This window comes from Hippopotamus amphibius, chromosome 1 (genome assembly GCF_030028045.1).
Source record: "Hippopotamus amphibius kiboko isolate mHipAmp2 chromosome 1, mHipAmp2.hap2, whole genome shotgun sequence".
Taxonomy (NCBI): Eukaryota; Metazoa; Chordata; class Mammalia; order Artiodactyla; family Hippopotamidae; genus Hippopotamus; species Hippopotamus amphibius.
In genome coordinates, this window is record NC_080186.1 from 5,669,639 (window position 1) to 5,686,303 (window position 16,665).

The 16,665-nt window shown below is 38.9% G+C and overlaps 1 protein-coding gene across 1 annotated transcript; it reads right to left on the minus strand.

Moving 5' to 3' along the window:
* Positions 1-696: 696 nt before the first annotated feature.
* TNFRSF9 (TNF receptor superfamily member 9) lies at positions 697-15,302 on the minus strand. Its single transcript, XM_057714582.1, has 7 exons — positions 15,188-15,302; positions 14,078-14,185; positions 13,253-13,390; positions 12,763-12,829; positions 11,317-11,447; positions 10,703-10,837; positions 697-785 (listed from the first exon to the last, which is right to left on the minus strand). The coding sequence occupies exons 1-7, from the start codon at positions 15,300-15,302 to the stop codon at positions 697-699; spliced, it is 783 nt and encodes a 260-aa protein (XP_057570565.1).
* Positions 15,303-16,665: the final 1,363 nt, after the last annotated feature.

Genomic DNA, 16,665 nt, shown 5'->3' on the forward strand with positions numbered 1-16,665 from the left:
ATGATGATTGTCCTCATTCTCCCCTGACAGTGGAGGATTCTTTGTGTTGAATGATTGAACCAATGGAAAATTTGGTGGGAATATTGCCTGCATCTTATGGCTTATTGCCATATGTCATATTAGCACCAAAAAAAAATAGGATTGATTTTGATTATAATTTTAGCTGCACCGTTGGCCTACATGATTAAATTTAAAATATAATTCTCTTTGCATTTCAAGAAAACTAGCCCAAACCTCTTAAGCAGTATCTAGAAAATGCCCCTTTTGCCACCAGTTCTGTCCCATTTTTCTGTTCTGTTAAAAGTGGTATATCTCAGCTAGTGGGAAGCTGCTGCAGAGCACGGGGAGATCAACTCCCTGTGCTTGCTGACGACCTAGAGGGGTGAGACAGGGAAGGTGGGACGGAGGCTCAAGAAGGAGGGGATATGGAGATGTGTGTATAAATATAGCTGATTCACTGTGTTGTACAGCAGAAACAACATTGTAAAGCAATTATACTCCAATAAAGATCTGAAAAAAAAAGTGGTACATCTTGAAAGGCCAACTCATTAGCGTTTAGAAAAAATCTTGTCAGGGTAACCCTGGGTATTATCTGGGATGATGCTTTTAAGTTTTGAATGCCACAATAGTAGGATCTCTCACATATCTCCTGTGATTCTTCTCAAGAGAGTGCCAACGTGTCTTTGAATTTCCCCTTCACAATTCATACTCTCCTTCCTCTTCTTCTGGAAATCGGCAACTGCAGGCATCTTCCTCTTGGGCTGTTTGTACTGGTCTTATAAACGCTAAAAAGTAATTTAAAAGAGAGTTATCTTTTGTTGTCTGTTTTAATCATTTAACATTCATTCTCCATAAATCCCATTTGCAGAACATCTGTAAGCAGCAAACATTCTCAACTTTAGTTTGAACAAACTCATCAGCAAGAGACATAATAGCAAGTACAAACTATTTTCAGGATTATTTAATTTAACATTTTTTTTCTTTTCACCAAATTTTTTTTTATTGGCACTGAAAAAACTAGTTTCTTTATTGTCTACAAAGGCTAAAAACAGTCTTGAGCATGAATCATTATAGCATAAAATTAGTCATGTGCCAAACATAACTGTAGTTTCAAATCAGTAACACATGTTTTAGTCTTGAGGGTTACTTAGATTACACATTAGATGGTTTCTTCTGAATGAAATGCTTACGGCATCAAGACGTTAAAGATACTACTACTTCTTCCAACAATTAGTGAGTAAAGAACTGATTTATGCACTAGCTTCCGGGTTTTCATTTACATGTTAGTGCAAAGTATTTGTGTCATTGCTGAGCAACTTTCAATCCTAAAATATATATTAAATGATACACCTCTATCTACATACACACATATATAGCTGCATCCCCACACCCAATCCCACCAGTAAATATATATTATTTTTATAGCTTGTCAAAGCAAAAGGGTCTACCCCAATTTTACACGCTTGTTACTACTAAAAATAAAAAATAACCAAAACCCAACAAGCACACTATCTCCAAGAACTTATGAAAAACTGGCAAGACATCCAGAAATACCAATGAGACATCCTTTTCCTTTGAAATAGCATCAAAGATTAATTTTTAAATTGAAATCTGCTTCTGGAAAGATACAGCAGTCATACTTTTCCCTATTCTTCCTGCCAAGTATTGCTGAAAGGGCTGGATGTTTTATGTATAACAAGCATAAGAAGAATCTGAAAAGTGGCAAGAAAGTGAACCAGTTAAGGAGCTTGGAACCCAAGAAACAATATGGCCTTGAGTTTCCTGAGTATTCTCTCTGCTTCATATGTCCCAGAGAGGGAACTGGAGAAGTAGGCTAATTAAAAAAAAAAAATGCCCCAAGAGAATTCTGCTCTCTCTAGCTACAAAACCAGGAGAGAAGCAGAGTAACAAGACAAGAGCTTTTAGATAATCTCAGCTCTACTCTAGCAAAAAACTGTGGCACCACACCAACACCTGCCACTAAAGACCCAGCAGAGAGCGTAGACTTATACCTTTGCCAAACTCTATCAAGGCTCACTGCCCTATCCTCATTGGGGTAGCATCAGAGGAGTCCTAGTGGAGACCTGGGACTTTACCACCACTCAGCAGTAACAAGGCCACTCCCCACCTATTCAGTGTCAGTGGAAGCCATGAGGGGAGCAGGAATGAAGTACATTTCCTCATCCCAGCCAGGGTAGTATCAGTAGAGGCTTAGTGGGGAGCCTGAACCCCCATCCATGTCTAGCAATAACAAGGATCTACCACCCCCAGGAGGTCTAGTGTAGAACTTGGACTTCCCCCCCACCTGACAGTATCCTCCTTCCTCTGCTGGAGTGGTGTTAGAGGTTAAGTCTGAATAAATACCAGCTTTCAATTATATCCAAAGTCTGATAACATCATACCCAATGTCTAGATTTCAACAAAAACAAAAAAATCACTTGTCATTCTAAGAACCAGAAAGATCGCAACTTGAATAAGAAAAGGCAACAGATGCTAGCATATAAGCGATATAGTTGTTAGAGTTATCTGGCAAGGACATTAAAGCAGCCATCATAAAGGTGCTTCATGGAATACCCTGACAGTCCAGTGGTTAGGACTCAGAGGTTTCACTGCTGAGGCCCCAGGTTTAATCCCTGGTCAGGGGAACTAACACCCCACAAGCTATGTGGCATGGGGGAAAAAAAAGATGCTTCAACAAGCAATTGGGAACTCACTTGAAACAAATGGGGAAAAAAGTAGAAGATTTAAAAAAATAATCAGGTGGCAATTTTAGAACTGAAAAATTACAACAACCAAAAGTATTTAAAATTTCAGTGAATGGGCTCAGCACAAGAATGGAGAAGACAAAGGAAAGAATCATTACCCAAACTGAGCAACAGGGAGAAAAGACTGGGGGAAAAAATGAACAGAGCCTCAGGGACATGTGGGACTATAGCAAAAACCCTAACATTCATGTCACTGGAGTCCTTGAAGAAGAAGAGAAAGAGAGTAAGGCTGAAAAAGTACTTGAAGGAGCAATGGCCAGAAATTCCCCAAATTTGGAAAAAGGCATAAATCTTCAGATTCAGGAAGCTAAGGGAATCCTGAATAGGATAAGCCAAAGAAATCCACACCAAGACAAGACACGTCATAGTTTAAGTTCTGAAAACAAAAGAAAGAAAGAAAGAAAGAAAGAAAGAAAGAAAGAAAGAAAGAAAGAAAGAAAGAAAGGAAGGAAGGAAGGAAGGAAGGAAGGAAGGAAGGAAGGAAGGAAGGAAGGAAGAGAAAGAAAGAAAGAAAGGTCTTGAAAGCAGCCAGAGAGACACAACACATCACTCATAAGTGGAAAACAAATTGAATGACAGTGAATTTCTTACCAGAAACCATGCAGGCCAGAAGTAGCACAACATTTTTCAAGTGCTGACAGAAAAGAACTCTCAAGCCCAAATTCTATATCCAGTGAAAATAACTTTCAGGAATGAAGGGGAAATCAAGAAATTCTCAGACAAAAGAAAACCTACCCTAAAAGAATGGCTAAAGGAAATTCTCTAAACAGAAGAGAAATGATAAAAGAAGGAATCTTGGCACATTAGGAAGGAAGAAAGAACAACAGAACAAGCAAATATATGGGTAAATGAAATAAACTTTCTTTCTCTTGAGTTTTCTAAATTATGTTTGATGGTTGAAGCAAAAATTATAACACTGTCTAATATGGTTCTCAAAGTATGTAGTAGAAATATTTTAGGCAAGTATATTATAAATTGGAGGAGGTTAAAAGGATATAAAGGGAGGTAAGATTTCTATACTTCATTCAAACTGTTAAAATGTTGATACTAGTAGACTATAATAAATTATGCATAATACCTAGAGCAACCACACAAGAGCTACACAAAAAAGATACTCAAAAAAAAACAAAGATAAATCAAAATGAATTTTAAAAAATGTTCAAGTAATCCACAGGAATGCAGAAAAAAGAAAACAGAGAAATGAAAGCCAGAGAAAGCAAACAGAAAACAAAAAAATAGGGACTTCCCTGGTGGCACAGTGGTTAAGAATCTGCCTGTCAATGCAGGGGACACGGGTTCTATCTGTGGCCTGGGAAGATCCTACATGCCGCGGAGCAACAAAGCCCGTGCGCCACAACTACTGCGCCTGCACTGTAGAGTCCGTGAGCCACAACTGCTGAAGCCTGTGTGCCTAGAGCTCATGCTCTGCAACAAGAGAAGCCACCACAATGAGAAGCTCACGCACCACAATGAAGAGTAGGCCCCACTTGCCACAACTAGAGAAAGCCCATGCACAGCAACAAAGACCCAACACAGCCAATAAAATAACTAATTAATTAATCTTTTTAAAAAGAGGAAAAGTCTCAAACCAATAATATAAGCTTCCACCTAAACAGAAAAAGAACAAAATAAATCCAAAGCAATCAGAAGAAAGGAAACAATAAAGGTAAAAGCAGAAATTAGTGAAACTGAAAACAGAAAAACAATAGAGAAAATCAATGAAACAAAGAGCTGGTTCTTTGAAAATATCAATAAAATTAACAAATCTCTACCAAGACTGATTCAGAAAAAAACAGAGAAGACACATTACCAATATCAGGAGGTGATATCACTACAGACCTGCATACAACAAAAGGATAGTAAGGGAACAGTACAAATAACTTAAACACAGAAATTTGACAACTTAGATGAAATGGACCAAGTCCTCAAAAAACATAAACTATCACAATTCACTCAATATGAATCAAATAACTTGAGTGTCCTATAATTATTAAGGAAATTGAATTTGTAATTAAGGAGCTCCAAAAAGAAAAATCCAGGTTCAGACAATTTCACTAGACAATTCTATAAACTATTTAAAGAAGAATTAACACCAATTCTACACAATCTTTTCCAGAAAACAGAAGAAGGAACATGTCCCAACTTATTTGAGGAAGTCACTATTACCCTGCTACCAAAACCAGATGAAGAGAGTACTAGAAAAGAAAACCACAGATCAATATTCCTCATGAACATAGCCGCAAAATTTCTTAACAAAATATTAGTGAAGAGAATTCAGGCATATATAAAAAAATTATAAACCATGACTAAGTGGAGTTTACTTAGGGGATGCAAGGCCAGTTTGAAATTCAAAAATCAATCTATAGGACTTCCTAGGTGGCACAGTGGTTAAGAATCCACCTGCCAATGCAGGGGACCCAGGTTTGAGCACTGCTCCAGGAAGATTCCACATGCCGTGAAGCAACTAAGCCTGTGCACCACAACTGTTGAGCCTGCACTCTAGAGCCCGTGGGCCACAACTATTGAGCCTGTGTGCTGCAACTACTAAAGCCCATGTGCCTAGAGCCTGTGCTCCGCAACAAGAGAAGCCATGGCAATGAGGAGCCTGCACACCACAATGAAGAGTAGCCCCAACTCATCGCAACAAGAGAAAGCCCGTGTGCAGCAGCAAAGACCCAACACAGCCAATAAATAAATAAGTAAATAAAAATAAATTAAAAAAAAACCCCAAAACTCTATATAATTCACCGTCTCAACAAGCTGAAGAAGAAAAATCACATAATCAAATCAATTGATACAGAAAAAAGCATCTGACAAAATTCAACACTCATTTGTGATTTAAAAAAAAATCTTCAGAACACTTTCTCAACTTGATAAAGCGTAGCTACTAAAAATCTGTAGCTCACATCATACTTGCTGGTGAAAGACTGAATGCTTTTCCCCTCAGATTAGAAGCAAGGCAAGGATATGCACTCTCACCAGTCTTATTCAACATAGTACTGGACATTCTAGCCAGCACAATAAGGCAAGAAAAGAAATAGAAGGCATATAGATTGGAAATGAAAAAAAAAAAAGTTATTTTTTTGCAGATAACACTATGGTCTATGTAACAAAATCTCAAGGAATCTACAAAATACTCTAGAACTAGTAAGCAGGTTCAGCAAAATCACAGGACAAAAATCAAACTACACAAACAATTGTATTTCTATATATTAGCAATGAATATGTCAAAACTAAAATTTAAGATACGTCATTTGTAATTGCTAAATTTAAATACTAAGGCCTAAATTTAACAAAACATGTGTAGGACTTGCATGCTGAAAACTACAAAATGCTGGTGAAAGAAATCAAAGAAAGTATACGTAAATGGAGAGACATACTGAGTTCATGGATTAGAATAGTTTATATAACGAAGATGTCAATTCTCCCTGAATTGATATACAGATTTAACACAATTGCTATCAGAATCTCAGTTGACTTTTTCTAGCTAGAGATAAGATTATCCTAAAATTTATATAGAAATGCAAATGAACTAGAATAACCAAAACAATTTTGAAAAAGAATAACATGGGAGGACTCATTCTACCCTATAACCAATTTCAAGACTTGTTTTACAGCTACAGTAACCAAGACTGTGTGGTATTGGCAGAAGGAAAAACTCACAGGTCAGTGGAACAGAAGAGAGAAACCAGAAATAGCCCCCACACAGGTACAGCCAACTGATTTTTTTGACAAACGTACGAAAGCAATTCAATGGAGGAAGGATAATCTTTTCAATAAATGATGCTGAAACCATTGGACACCCATAGGCAAAAAAAGTAAAAATAATTTTAAAATATCTACCTGAAACTCTCACACCTTATACAAAATTTAACTAAAAATGAAGCATAGATTTAAATGTAAAACATTTAGAAGATAACATAGGAGAAAGTCTAAATCTTTGGGACCTAAGACTTGGTAAAGAGTTCTTAGAGAGAATCCCATAAGTGAAAAAAATTGGCCACTTGGACGTCATCAAAATTAAAAAATTTTTCCCTGCAGATCATGTGAAGAGGATGAAAAGGCAAGCTACAGACTGGGAGAAAATAGTTACAAACCCCATATCTGATAAAGGACTCATCTCTAGGAGATATAAAAAAACTCTCAAATGTCAAAAGTAAAACAAACAATCCAACTAGAAAATGGGCAAAAGACGTGAAGGAACATTTCACTGAAGAAGATATATAGATGGAAAATAACTACATGACAAGATGTTCAACCTTTAGGGAAAGGCAAATTAAGACCACATTGAGATATGAGCATATACCTATTAGAACAGCTGAAATTAAAAATTGTGGTGAGGGGCTTCCCTGGTGGCGCAGTGGTTAAGGATCCACCTGCCAATGCAGGGGACACGGGTTCGATCCCTGGTCCGGGAAGATCCCACATGCCACGGAACAACTAAGCCCATGTGCCACAACTACTGAGCCTGTGCTCTAGAGCCTGACAGCCACAACTATTGAGCCCACGTGCCAAAACTACTGAAGCCCACATGCCTAGAGCCTGTGTTCTGCAACAAGAGAAGCCACTGCAATGAGAAGCCCACGCACCACAACAAGGGTAGTCCCCACTCACCACAACTAGAGAAAGCCCGTGTGCAGCAATGAAGACCCAACACAGCCAATAGATAGATAAATAAATAAATAAATAAATAAATAAATAAATAAATAAATATTTTTAAAAAACAGTAAAAAAAATTGTGGCAATACAAAATGCTGGCAAGGATGAGGAGAAACTGGATCTCTCAAATATTGCTGGTGGAATGTTAAATGGTAAAACTCATCTGGAAAAGTGTTTAGCAGTTTCTTAAAAAACTAAACACACACTTACCATATGACCAAACAATTGCACTCCTTGGTATTTATCTTAAAGATATGGAAACATATGTCCACACAAGATCTGTACATGATTATTTATAGCAGCTCTAACGTAACAATCAAAAACTGGAAACAGCCAAAATGTCTCTCAATAGGTGAATGTGAAAACAAACTGGTACAACCACACCATATAACACTAGTCAGCAATAAAAAAAGAGTCAGTGACTTCCCTGGTGGTGCAGTGGTTAACACTTTGTGCTCCCAATGCAGGGGGCCTGGGTTCGATCCCTGGTCAGGGAACTAGATCCCACATGCATGCCTCAACTCAGAGTTTGCATGTGAGTTTGCATGCCACAACTAAGACTGGGTGCAACCAAATAAATAAGTAAAAAAGAGTCAACTATTGAAACACAACTCCAATGGATCTCAGTGGCACTTGCTGAGTGAAAAAAGCCAGTCTTAAAAGGTCTCATATTTATGATCTATCTATATATTGTATGATACCATTTGTGCAACATTCTTGAAATGACAAAATTACAGAGATGGAAAACAGATCCATAGTTACAAGGAGTTAGGGATGGTGGAGGAGAGGGAGTGTTTGTGAGTATGAAGGACTAGCAGGAGGAGATCTTTGTGGTGATGGAATAGTTCTGTATTTTGACTGTGTTGATGGTTACACCAATCTACACATGTGATAAAATGACATACACTAAACTAAACACACACAATGTGCCAATGTCAATTGCCTGGTTTTGATATTGTACTGTAGTTGCATACGATGTAACCCCATGAATGGCACATAAGACTTTTCTGTACTGTCTTTACAACTTCCTGTGACTCTCTATTTCAAAATAGAAAGTTTTTAAAAATAACCTAAAAATTTTTTAATGGATTACTGTTCCATTGAAACTCACTAATTACTCATAAATACTTTTGAAAATCATTTTATAAAGACCATTATTGTAGTTTGGGGTAAAGCTGAAAGGGATCGTTGTTTAAATCAGAGGTTTCAGTGAGAGCTTAGAAGTTTAACTCAGAGGTTTAGACCTCAAAAAGAGAATCAAAGAACAAACCACAGGGTTGGAAAATATATTTGCAGCGCGTGAACGGTAGACTAAAAAATTCCTATAGATTAATAAGAAAAGGACAAACAACCCAATGGGAAAAGGCTGAGAAGATCAGGCACTTTGCAAGAGAGGAAATCCAAATGACCGATACAACATGAAAAGACGTCCAATCTTACTAGTAATCAGGGAAATGCAAATTACAACCACGAGATACTACTATACACCCACCGGACAGATAAAAATTAAGAAATCTGATAATACTAAGTATTAGCAGGGATTGGAGCAAAAAGAACTCTCATATGCTGCTGTGAAAGTGTAAATGGGGTCCTATCATTCTGGAAAACAGTTTGGTAAAACTAGTACTAAGGATGGAGATACACATTCCTCACATTCCAGCAATTTTATTCCTAGGTTAAAAAAAAAACAACCACACAGATACATGTGCTTATGTGTGCTGAGATACATAGACAAAAATATTCAAATATCACTGTCTATAACAGCCCCAAATTGGAAACAACCTGAGTATCCAGGAATATTAGGATGGATAAACAAAACTGTGCTACAGTCATTCAATAGAGGAGCATTCAACACTGGAAATCAACTAAAGATAAATGCCACACAGGGATGAATCATAAAGATACAACACTGAGTGAAAAGGGGAAGGAAAATATAGAACACAGTGTGATTCCACTTGTCTGAAGTTCACAAGCAGCTAAACTAAACTGTGTTCTTAGGTAACAAAAACTATAAATAAGAGGGAGGAAGTGAACATCGTAAGAATCTAGATGTGGTTAGCACTAGTGCAGGGAGGGTTTTCTTCTGGAAGGAACACAAGAAGCGCTTCCGGGGAGCAGAGTAGGTTCTATTTCTTGACCTGGGTACAGTTACACAGGTGTTCATTTTACAATTTCTTAAACTTTACATGTATGCATCTTTCCTGTATATCAAAATGTTCAAAAGGTTTTATATTGTTTTCAAAAAGAATCTTTATATGAATTATTGTCTTGCATCTTTAGATAAGACTTTACTAATATCTCCCTTCCTATATTTTTAACAACTCACAAATCGATGCCCTCCAGTCTTAACTATGATGGTTCGGGCTACATCACAGAGCTCTCAATGTACTCCTCCTATATACGAATTCTTCTTAGTAACTCTAGCCCGTTATCTATGGCTCTGTTCTCCACGAAGACAAAAATGCAGGTTGCCCCCATCTACAAGACTTTTGGAATAAATATGAATAGTGTTCGTTTAGTGAGTATTGACCCGGTGCCAGGCACTTGCTGAGTTCCTTCTAGAAATAGTATCTGGTTTAACGAATGGAACCCATTATTGAAATTTCTCATTTCATCCAGATCAGCTTCCTAATAATTCATCTCATGAAACCCACCTTAAGCTCCCTCCTAGTTCTCCAAGCCTCCTTCTAGTTGTGGGTCTAGCTCAGGTTAAGGCCATTCACCAGCAGAGGGGTGGGGCTAGATGGGGCAACGTTATTTTTTATTTTTCCTTGTAGTGTCCTGCATCCACAAGTGAGTGGTACATGTGCGTGCACGCGCACAGAGTTGTCTGAGGCTGCAGCCTACATAAACGGGTCGTTTTTATGTAACATTTATATATAACAGCCTACATAAACGGGTCGTTTCTCTGGAAGCCTTGTATTACGTTCTGCCATCCCCAGGCTTTCTCCACCTCCGCAGCACTGGCGTGTGGGGCTGGACCACTCTCTGTTGTGGAGCTGCCCTGTGCACTGCAGGATATTTAGCACCATTACAGACCTCCACTCACTAGAGACCAGGAGCACAGCACTCCCGACCCCACCCCTTAGACTGTGACCACCAAAACTGTCTCCAGATTTGGCCAAATGTCCCCTTGGGGGCCACACTGTCCTGCTTGATAACCACGGTGCTATACGAATCTTGCTTCCATAACTTAAAAAGAAAATCATCCTTCCCTGTCTACTGTAAACAGCCTAGCCTCAAAAAGCTCAGATCTAACCCTTCTATGTTCATCTTACGTTGTTTGAATATATACAGGAGCTTCTTTCTGCCCTGTTTAACCACAGAGAAACGGAGCACCACGAAGGACACCAGGAAAAGCAGTGCAGCCAACGTCAGTGCGAGAAAAAAGATGACGACCTGGGAGGCATGACCTTTAAAAAAGAACAAAAGGAGAAATTGAGGCAAAAATATGTTTGCGAATATGCTGACGTTTACATTTACATTTTAAACTCTTAAGCACGAGAAGACAAGACGTGCTTTGAGCATCTCCCACCAGCTATCTTAGTAAACTGGCCTGCTTGTTAGAAAAAACTTTTTTAAAATCTTAATTATTTTCCTAGAGGTCCACAAAAGTTAAGTGGTTTGGCCTTTCTAGCCTCTGGGAAACATGGGACTTTATAATCGCCATTACTTGGTATTATCAAAGGTGTAGCATCTGTTTGGATCCAGTCCCGCCTTGCTCTGCTCACTAATGTATAGTTTAGACTGGATAATAAGCGCCTGAGGAAACAGATGGGTCCCTTGAAGGCAGGGTAAGAAAAGGAAGGCATGTTGATATTGGAGTGATTTAGATACCAATCCAAATGGCCATGATACATTCACTTTGATTCAACGGCAACAAATCAGCTACCTGGCTCTCTCCCAGGTGCCGGCACGATGGTGGAGGGTACACCTGGAGAGGAGTCAGCTGACGCAGGTCCACACACCACATCACTTTCCTTCGTCCCATTCACAAGGACAGACTTTCCATCCAAAGAACAGCTTAGGTGGTCCAATGAAAAGAGTTCAAATAATTAATTCTGGTACAGATCATTCTAAATGAAAAAGACAGACATTTTCTACCCAATAAAGCAGTTCTAGGGACAAAGATGTGTGGATCTGGGTTCATAGGCAAAGCAATTCTGCAAAACTTCCATTTGACCATCTGGCTTTCTTCAATTTTCACTTGACTTTCACAGCTCTCCACAACTCAGCCCACTCTGTCTACCTAACTGAATTCTTCTTTCCTCCCAGGCTGCAGAGCCCTGTCCCACGACAGCCTAGTTCAGGCTGTTGCCTGGTTAGTCTCTTACCCCTACCTCCTTAAGCATATTTGACCATCTCTGGCACCTAGGAAGGACAGACAACTTAGCATAGGGTTAGGAGCTCCTAACCCTATGATGTGTTGGCATCACACTACCAGGGTTTGAGCCCTGGATGGGACCCTCTGTAGAATGACCTAGTGCAAGTTGTGAAATCTCTCTAAGCCTCAGTTTTCTCATCTGAAAAATAAGGTATACATGTCCCGGGGCTGCTGTGAAGAGCAGATGACCCTACGTGCCTGACTTACTCTGTCTAAACGATAGCCATCATCTCCATCATCATCACCACCATCACTGTCCTGTGTCTTTCCCCTGCCCCTTCTCCTAACGCAAACCCACCCGTTCTCCAAAGCCCAGCTCAATTCCACTTTCCATGCAGATGCAAAGTCACCGGTCTGAATTATTTGTGTCAGGGGAAAAAAAACCTAAAACCTTTCCAATTTGTTATGAACCAATACTTTTGTAAAACACAATAAGAATGTAAATGTAAAACAATAATAAAAACAATTTTCTAGTAAGAAAATCAAATGCAAAAAGAACAAAGGCATACAAAATACACTTCTGGCTGCTGTACTCCCTGTGATGGTCTCATTTGCCCAAGACTATGTTAAAGCTTTTGAGGAAAGGAAACATACTTTACCCTCTTCTATATCGTTATCAGTGCTGACATTGAGCACTTGCAGGTGGACAGATCAATGCAGGAAGGTCAGAGGCAGCAAAAAGATTGGGAGGAGACAGAAGAGCACCTGGAGCAGAGAGTAACTAAGTTCCACTGGCAAATCTGACCTCGTTGTTCTGGGCATTACTTCTGGAGAAAATGTCCACTTTGGCTAACTAGTCACGATTACCTCATACTGTTCCCATATCGCCTATTAGCATGTCTACACTATGTCTACACTTGATAGATTTAAAAAAGCATCAGTGATCACATTCCTTGTCTTTAAAAAAGTTAACCCAGTTACTTTATTTTGTAAGCAGAAAGAAAGAATACATACTCTGTCCAAGGCCGACAGGTGCCATGCTCCTGATCATTAAATGTCCCAAAGGAACAGTCCTTACAACCTTTTGTAAAAATTAAAGGAATAAGAAAGCAAGCATTTTTATCATTTTTAACTTTCTCTGTGATGAACATAATCCCATAGTAAAGTCATTAACTTTATACAACCTACACAGATGGTTCAACGTTTTTTCTTGAAATGAAACCTTAATATGACTAAAGGTTTTATTCTAACTGTACATAGAGTATTGTACATGCATGTAAAGGGTGCGTGATAAGGCATGTTTCTGGTGAAAAACAAATTATTGTGATTTCAAATTATTTCCATTGACTGAAAAATAATTTTGTAAATATCAGATACTTGACAGTGGTTCATTACTTATTATTTAAAGGTTCTACAAATCTGTGTTTTATTTTGTAATCAAAGGATCGCGACCTAAGTTAACAACGTACGACTGGATACCTTGCACTAGACAGAAGAAACTTACCCTCTTTTGTTAATTCTTGACCTTGTTTACAATCCTCTTCACACATGGCACAACCTTCCCCCAGGCAGTGGAATCCCGACACACACTCACACTCTGCATTGCTGGTGGGCGAGCACACCTTCTTGGTCCTGAAAATACCTACAAGTCCCCCAGTGTTACATTACCCTTGACCTCCGAATCCAGGAAGCAAATTCACGTTCTGCAATAAAAACCATGCTTGCTCTACTTAGAATGGCCCTAATGATCTCAGAGTATAAAGTTTACTTTTAAATATCTATAGAAGACTTTCTTACATTTTGCTAATTAAAAAATTCTCCCTTGAGACCGGGTGGGAAGGGGAGGCTGGAACATAGTGAGAGAGTAGCATTGACATGTATACACTACCACATGTAAAATAGATGACTAGTGGGAAGCTGCTGCATAGCACAGGGAGATCAGCTTGGTGCTTGGTGATGACCTAGAGGGGTGGGATGGGGAGGGTGGGAGGGAGGCTTAAGAGGGAGGGGATGTGGGGATATATGTATACATACAGCTGATTCACTTTGTTGTACAGCAGAAAGCAACACAACATCGTAAAGCAATTACACTCCAATAAAGATGTATAAAAAAATTCTCTCTTGTCAAATGAATGCTTCCCCTAATATTTAAAACCCTCGATCCACCAATAATTGCTATTACAGTAAATGATTTCACTGGACTTGCCTGTTGACAGAGGAACCAGCCTATTTGACACTTCAGACTTTGAAGAGAGATCAATACACTCGGAAATAAAAGCTTGTCTTCCCAATACACATCTGGATGAAGAGTACATCTTTTAAATCATACCTTCACACTTCCTGCATACATCACAGGCCCTCTGTCCACTCGTGCTGGAGAAACTATTTGAAGGACAAGGAGTGCAAAGGTCATGCTTGTTTTTCCCACAGAAAGTACCTAAAAAAGGTAGATAAGAGCTGTACGTGTTTGACAATGGGCCGTCATCACCCAGAGCATGATGAGGTTCACAAGAAAACCAGACTATGAAACACAGATTCGTTTCCTAGGTACCACAGCGATAGACTTTATTTGTTGATGGACCGTTTTAAATTACCCGTTTGCAAGATTGCCCTAAGCATAATCACAGAATTAAAAATAACAAAGTATAGATACTGCAACAAATAAATCAACAGAAAGAAAATAGTTTCCTTTATCTATTGAATAAAACAGAATGATTTCTCTTGAACGATTCAGGAGATCAGTGACTGGATTCAGGAGGTGATCAATGTCCTTTATTGGCACACTACAATTTCAGTGCGTCTGCCCTTTCCCACTGCGTTAAGCCTCCTGCCACTTGCTTATGCCCTGCTGCACCCCCAGTCTGAGCACTGTCCTCACACACAAATCTGTTGACGTCTTTCCCTGTGCCGTGTGCCAATCTAAGCCCATCATAGGACCCTCCCAGCAAGCAGTCCTATGAGATAGGTTCTCACATCATCCCTAGATGATAAAGCTGGAGCACAAGAGTTTAAGTGACAAGGCTATATTCATACAGCTAAAATGTAGCATTCAAGAAATATTTGTAAATGAATGAATAAAAGATCATTAATGGGGTGGGGGGAGGAATTAGGAGTTTGGGATTAAGAGATACACACCACTGTATATAAAACAGATAAGCAACAAGGACCTACTGTGAAGCACAGGGGACTATATTCAATGTCTTGTAATAACTTATGATGGAAAAGAATCTGAAAAACTATATATATATATATATTTTACATATATATCACTTTGCTGTACACCTGAAACTAACACAATATTGCAAATCAACTATAGTTCACTTTTTTTAAAAAAAAAAAAAAGGTCATTAAAACAGAGCTCATTAGCCCTGACTGCCGGACTAACTGAACCATGTTTTCAACAGAACAGATCAAGCACACACATGAATTTGGTTCTTACCCGCTGAACAGTTACTACAGATATCCTGCAATGATCTTGTCCTCTCGAAATTCATGACCAACAACACAGTAGCCACTATATTGTAATAGCCATTTCCCATGATGAAATCTTGCATAAGTGTATTAGCCAAGCAGGTTCCAAAAGAATTTTAATCAAAGTAGCTGGTTTCACAAGTACCACTCTGCAAAAGGTAAAAGTTTCCAAGGATGAGATAGTTTCTCCTTTCAGAAGTATCTACAGTTCAACTATTACCTATACGATTCTACAAAATCATAACTCAGGGTTTTTCAGGAACAATTAATGATGGGATACCATGGAAAAGCTAGCAAATTCACGGAAACTTCTATGATAAGACAAGGCTGACTAAACAAGTAGCTTTGTGCAGATTTGCCAAAGTCTAAGAGTGCACTTTCCAACATGTTTTGCCAAGATGCAGAAATAACAATAGCAAGAACTTTTGGGGACTTTCATCGATATTTAGCATTAGCATCTAGATTTCAACAATGCCAGTGGCCTGCTGCCCCTGAAATATAGTCCTTAAAAAGAGAACCTGTCAGTGGCATGCAACAGTTCAGCTCAATGAGAAGACATCTCATTATCACTATTACCGCTTTTTCCAAACAGCATGTGGAATTTCAACACCTAATTGCTAAAGTGTTGAAACAGCCCCCATGTTCAATTCATCATTACATTTTCTTAATAGACATGTATTTGATCATTTTGAGATTTGAAGCTCACCTAGTAATAAAACTATAGGTAATAGTTGAACTGTAGATACTTCTGAAAGGAGAAACTATCTCATCCTTTAGTCCAACAATCTCTATAGGCCAGGCTCTTGATCTTTATTTAATGGGCTATGGAATAAAAGTTATTAGAAATTAGAAGAGGAAAATGTCTAGAACTGTACAAAGGAAACAAAGCTTCATCCTCATCCCTACTCACTTCCCCCCATCTGCCCCAAATGGACAAACCTTGAGATCGCAGGGCTAGTGGAGAACTTTCCTTCTCCTTGATCTTCAGAGCAGTGAGGTTCTACAGCTGAGAAGTGCTGCAGGTCAAAGACTCAAAGAGGGGAGTTTGGTGACTCAACCGGGGGCGGGGCCTCGTGGGAAATCCCCGGAGACAGCTCTGTGAGGTAGCTCACTTGATATTTGCTGACCTCAAAGTCCCCTAGAGCTTCTGTCCCCACTTGATAACGTACTTCAAACTTAAAGCAGTCCTCTGCTGTTAGGGCATTTTTCAGATGACTTTGGCAAATGCATTTTGTCACTTAAAGTAGTTCTCCATTTCAAAGCTTTTAAGGCATCCTTAAAATATTTGAGGTTTGAGTGATGAAACCCATTTCTAAAGAAAGATCAGTACTCTGGTCAATTACTACCCCTAAACCCTATAATAATAGTGATGCTATAGCTATAATGTATTGACTGCAGCGGATGTACCAGGCATTAGATAAGCAACTTAGTTGCAAATGAACCCTA